The sequence below is a fragment of the Egretta garzetta genome, unplaced genomic scaffold (genome assembly GCF_000687185.1).
Source record: "Egretta garzetta isolate BGI_Z169 unplaced genomic scaffold, ASM68718v1 scaffold51, whole genome shotgun sequence".
Taxonomy (NCBI): Eukaryota; Metazoa; Chordata; class Aves; order Pelecaniformes; family Ardeidae; genus Egretta; species Egretta garzetta.
This window is the reverse complement of record NW_009258549.1, coordinates 3,494,075-3,500,024: the sequence shown is the minus strand read 5'-3', so window position 1 is coordinate 3,500,024 and position 5,950 is coordinate 3,494,075. Positions and strand designations below refer to the sequence as shown.

Sequence of the window (5,950 nt, the reverse complement as noted above, 5' to 3'; positions counted from 1 at the left end):
TGGAAGCATGGACAATAAGGAAGTTCCCAGAAACAGGCAAGGCAAACCCCAGATGCTCTTTCCTTGCTGCTCACCCTGCTTCCCTTCCCCTCGCCCCCGCCGCCCTCCTTGTTTGGCATAGCACCTCCTTCAGCCCCCGTTTGCTTGTTCCTCCTTAGCGCTTTCTGGAATTCATAATCTCTCGGTAAAAAAAATAAATAAATCGATCTCTCTATATATGTATATGTATATAACTAAACAGCTGCCACACGGCAGTCACCTGGCTGGAAGGTCCCATCCCTCCCAGCCCCATGGCCTTTTCTTGTCACTATAGTCTCTGCGGTGATGGTCCAGGTCTTGCCCTCGGGCAGGACTGTTCCCGTATTGCTTGCACTCTCCCACGCCTCTGAGGTACGGTACCAGAGTATTTATTCTATATATATATATATATATATTTATGTATATATATATATTTATAAATTTTTGTTTGCCTGGTTCTTTTTCTTGCAAATCCTTTGGAATTGCTGCTGAGGAGACGCTAGTGAAACACGCTCCCCATGCCGGCGGCCAAACGCTCCCTCCCTGTGCCCCAGGGACCCTCATCTGTTCCTCTTGCTGACTCCGTCGCCCAGCTCCAGCTCAGACGGGAGCGGGGAGCTGCGATCCCCTGTCCCCAGTCTGCCAGGGCCATCCGGCTCCTCTCCTTCCCCAGGCGATGGGGTGTCCTTGCAGAAGTCCGTCACCCAGGAGGGCATCGAGAGGAAGCCCCGGGGGTCAACGGTGTAGAAGGGCTTGGCGTGGTGGGCGGTGGGGCGGCGGGGCAAGGGGCTGGCGTGGAGGCTGCTGGTGCTGCTGCACTTCTTCACCAGCGTCAGCCCCGGCGGCGGGGGCGAGAAGAGGGAGGTCAGCGAGAGGCTGCTGAGGGGCTCCGAGGGCTCACTGTTGTTGCCAACCCCCCGCTGCCCAGGGAGCTGCTGCTCCGGCTGTCCAGCGAGGTATCGCTTTCAGGGGCCTGGGGAGAAGGGGTGTGAAAATAAACCCCAATTAGCCACAATTACAGAAAAAAGGGAGAAACTCCAATTCCTCTCCCTCCTCTGATGGGGATGGCAGCTACAAACCACCTGAGCAGTGCTACAAAGCGCCAACCCATTCGGTTTGCCCAGGGAAAACCCTCCTGGAGGAGGAAAGGTTTCAATATTTTGAGCTCTGATTTCATTCTGCTCCAGGGTGAATCTTCCCCTGCCATGTGAAATACTCCACCAAAGGGAAGGGGGTGGTGGGTCTGTGAGCTCTGCAGCCCCTGCTGCCAGGCTGTCCCTGCCCACTGGCAGTGCAGGAGGCAGCGGGGCCAAGATTCCCTGTAGATCCCTGCTCTCAGCTTCCCTGTGAACCTGCCGCTTTGGATGCGGATGCATCAAAACCATCAGCTTGCTGGAAATCAGGGGACTTCTGTACATAGACCTCAGGCCCTGTACGTGGACCTCCTCTCATTAAAAAATTAGCAATGTCTGGGGATAGAAGAGAGGCATCACGATTCTTTCGACCAGCGCTAGTGGCCATGATGGTATTTAGGGCAGAAAGGTGGGGTCTCCTTCCAGCAGGAAGGGGAAACAGCCTTAATTTCCTTGTAACAGTGCTCAGCTAGTTAAGCTGCATTTCAGTTGTTCCTAGGAAATTGCTCTGTGCTATGCGATCATCCCTAGGACACAGCACTGGGAATGACGGATGTAGGACTGGAAGTGGTCTCTGAACCAGAGCCATTCAACACAGTCTACCAATTTCTCCTTCAGCACTTTTGCCCCAGCGGTGTGCCAACTCCAGAGCTCTTTCTCTTCATGTCTAAACCTATACCAGAAGTTTCAATGCCACAACTCAGCGGCCTTGGTTTGAGGCTAAATTTATCCCTGGTGAATTTATACATATTTGTATTGTGCCAACAGTGTCTGTCACATAGAACTAGATAACACATGACTTTATTTTTATTTTTTAGTTTGTCTGGGATAGAGTGTCCCTGTACTCCTCAAACAGGAATTGTTCATGGAGTATCTTCCAAGAACAATAACAGGGATCTCTATTGGACTTTCATCTCTGCCTCCTCTGCTCTTCAGGGACATTTTTATTCTTCTTTTTCATTAGTGAGAAATAGCTGCCTTTTCAGAAAGAGATAGCGCCTTTCTGGGATGTGAGAGCTAAGTGGGCAGGGGAAAACAGCGAGCTCAGGGACACAGTGTATGGATGTGGCATGAAGGGCTGTGGAGGAGGTAAGTGGGGACAAGCCTGTTCCAACCAAGGCAGGGTTGTGATCCAGTGTCAGGGGGCTAAGAGGAGCTGAGGTGGCCGTGTGGCTGCCATCTCCCTGGCTAATGTCTTCATGTGGGGCTAGCTGAAGCCATCAAACTATTTTTTTGACCCAAAGCAGAAGAATATATGATTTCAGGGGGTGAGAGCTATACAACACCCCTTTGTTATACAACCCTCTCTCCTCCCCAACCTTCCTGCTCTCTGCAGTCCACTGTGCTCCTCCAACAGGTTAGATCCAAGCCACCCAGCCCCTGACCACAGCTGGCTCTTTCCTTCCTCTGCCTTCCTCCCCATTCAGCCCCCTCTGTTTGGGTGCGATGTGAAGATCAAGCTTTCCTAGCGGAGGGAAGCGGGGCTCCTCACCTGGTGAAGAAGTGAACAGTTCACACTCGGAGATCTCAGTGATGCCCATGAGCCTTGCAGAGAGATCTTAGGAAGATTGCGTGGACATGAGACTTCCTCGGGTCCTGTCTGGGTGGCAGAGATGGCTGGGTGGAAAAATTCTGCTGGTACAGGTAACAGAGGGCAAGACGCACCTGGAGAGAAGGGACTGGGAGGGACTGACAAAGCACCAAAAGAATTGGGGAGGAAAACAGAAACAGAAAAAAAAAAAAATGAAGACTCCTCCGATTTGTTTTGGTGCCTTTGCTGCTGTTACATCGAGGGCCTTGCAAGTCCAGTGTATGGAGGATATTTAGTAACACACGCCCCTGGGCCAAGAAGACTCAGTCTAGTGTTCACACCATGGGTCCCACTTTCTACACAAGGACCAAAACCTGCACCAGAAGGTCTAACTCAGCTCAGAACCCAGCTTGGCTCTCCCATTGCTGCTCTCACAGAGAAATGCCGAGCCGTAAGGCCTTGATTCCACTATGCATCACTGCCAGAGGACTTTCACCCCAGATTGGCAAGGCAAGGGATGAAGGGAGATAAATAAGCCGGTGATTTGGGAAACCTGGGGACCACAGGAGGCCAGAGCGTGCTCAAGAGTAGAACTGGAGCACTTCCAAGGGCAAACATGTATTACAGTTCCCTGAACCTGTACCTGAGGAGCCTGGTTCTCAGGGAGCAGCAACGTTTTACCAGGCCAAGCGAGCAGAGTTCATCCAGCTGGGATGTCGAGGGGGAGGCTGTCCCCACTCTTCTCTGACTGTGCATGGATGCATTAATGTGAATGGGAATCAGCTGTTTCATGATACTTCATGTAAGCAAGTCTGAGGGAGGACATAAGATCTAGCAGCAAAAGAAGGAACTGCTGCTCACCCCATTCCTGAGGGCTGGCAAACTGAAATCTAATTCCTAGTTAGTGTAACCCCACATCAGATTAATTCCATTCCTGGCAGGGAAGAGGCAGGAGAAAGGCAGATGAGCTGAACCAACCCACACTTTCAGCAGACCTAGGGAATGATGAGACCTGTGCTCACCTTTGGTATTTTCATGCTTTAGCCAAGACTGGACTGAGTTGAAAGAAGTTTTCTCCATTTCACACAGGAAACTGTCCGGGTTTGTAGAGCCGTCCGCACTGGATATTGGGAGCAGGCATTCCCCCAGATCTCCTACTCCATTTGAGTCAGGGCTGTCCTGGCCATCCTGCTGGAAAAAATAATTGAGGACAAACCCTTGTGAAATCTATAGCAGATGAGAGAGCAGAGTTGTCAAAGTCTCAGGAACGGCTGATTCTGAAGATACCCTCAAGCTAGCTAAGAGATGCTCAGGTTTCCAGCCCCAATCCCCTAAATTTAGGCTCATGCAAAGGAAGTTACTGACAGTAGTGAAGAACACTTTCAAAAACATACGTCCCTTTTTTCTCCTCAGATCCTTCTCTGTGCTATGTCTCTATGGAGAAGCTCTTGAAAAGTGACCAGAATTTATATTCCTCAGCAGGGACACTTGGATAAATACAGAACACATCACATGAGCAGGGGCAGAAATACAGCACATAGTGCAACATGTCCATGACTGCCTGGGGCTAACCTTGATCTCCTTAGGACTCAGCTGAGAGGTGCTGTGATTGTCTGACTCATCTCCTAGAAGGATGGAAGAGGACTTGTCTGAGTTGAGGGATAATGCTTCCATTTCGGCCAGCTGGACCTGCAGGAAGGGAAAGGAACTGTCACAGGTCATGCCTGGCATCCACATTTCAAGCAGTCACACTGTTAATGGTGGATAAGTGAGAGCCTGTAGACCCAAGATCAATTTTAGGTTATAATCCTTGGATACATCAGGTACTGCCTAACCCAGACCTGGTCTGGGCCGGAGAATCCACTTTTTAAGGAAGGTTGAACGTATGATCTGCAAGCAGCCCACCAACAGTCCATGCTCCTCTAGTGCCAGAATTGGAGAAAGGAGTCCTGAATCTGTCCCAGTGATATGGCTGGCACAAGGCCCTGCAAGTAAAGGCAGGTGGAGAGAGGGCTCCCTCAGGCCGGTGACAAGGCAGTCTGCTGCGCTGAGGGATGAGGAATGGACCCCTCTCTCTGAAGGCGCCACGGACAGCCCTGCTTAAATGTGAAAGTGCTTTCATTCCAGGGAGAGTCATGCCTCTTGCAGTCCATGCCAGTATCATGCTTTTCATATTCTCTTACCTTCATCACTGAAACCCTGTTTTCTTCCAGCTTCCCTGTGTCTTCCCTCTCCCCCCACCTCTAACCTACCCAAGACCTCAGCTAACACTGTCTCCCACCCTGCTCTTCATCCCTAAACTCGCCCCTCCGTCCCACCCATACTTGTGCTCTCTTGCTTGCTGAAACCAAGTCTGACTACTGCATCTTTCTCATCCTTGAGCCTCAGCTCTGTTCCGGTCCTGTGCCTGACCTTGCTTCATCTTTTGGCCTGTTTCATACCACATGTGCCCCTCTCCCATCCTCTTTCTTCCAAGCTTTCAATTCCCCCCTGCCTAACATCTCTTTCCCACAATGCCCAAAAAGCATCTCCTTTTTCTAGGAGCCTAAGCAGCTACTCTGTCCCTCCTGTGCTTGGCTTTCCATCACTGGTCTCTAGAGTCCCACCAGTTCCCACGACCAGCACCTGACTCTTGAGAGCTGTATTCTGAGTTGTCTCAGTCAGGACAGCTTGCTTCCTGGCCCTTTATCTTGTCCTCCCCTGTGTTTGTGTTTGCAAGAGGCGGGTACGGCTTTTGTGCTATAAGAGCAGGTAGAACATTTGGAGAGATGACTCCTTCGAGCTGGGAGTTTAGTGGCTTGTGCCAATGCCGGAGACTGGAAGAGGTCTCCATCCGAGGGATAACACACTTTGAATAAACAGGATGGAAAACCGGAGCTGGATTTAAATAAAGGGCACAAATGACATCCTTATTTGGGATATTATTCTGACACAGGAACATGGTGCCGTTCAACCATGAAGAGAGCCCAAAACCAACAACTGCTGCTCAGAGCGCAGGCGCACCAGAGAGCCCGCAATGAAGTTATGTCAAGCACACTACACAGCCACCAGTCAGCAACTACTTGTGTAAAGAAACGCAGTCTTCATTCAGTCCCACTTAATGTGCGTACTCATCCATTACTCGCCTAAGTGCTTGTTACACCAGAACAGCCTTACAGCTGCGCTCGTAGAGACACGAGCGTGAAATGTGATAACATCTGCGACTACCTTCTCCATCCATAAAAAAGGGTTTCAACAAAAGCCAGAATAGTCTGTTCTTCACTGAACC

At 50.6% G+C, this 5,950-nt stretch overlaps 1 protein-coding gene across 1 annotated transcript in view; it reads right to left on the bottom strand.

Annotated features, from left to right (window-relative positions):
* Positions 1-578: 578 nt before the first annotated feature.
* CACNA1I (calcium voltage-gated channel subunit alpha1 I) overlaps positions 579-5,950 on the bottom strand; it is a 169,214-nt gene continuing 163,842 nt past the window's right edge. Inside the window, exons 33-36 of the mRNA XM_035903190.1 lie at positions 4,255-4,371; positions 3,705-3,870; positions 2,632-2,840; positions 579-980 (exon numbers count right to left, since the gene is read on the bottom strand). Of these exons, the coding sequence (XP_035759083.1) occupies positions 579-980; positions 2,632-2,840; positions 3,705-3,870; positions 4,255-4,371 (894 nt within the window). The remainder of the gene's footprint in view (positions 981-2,631; positions 2,841-3,704; positions 3,871-4,254; positions 4,372-5,950) is intronic.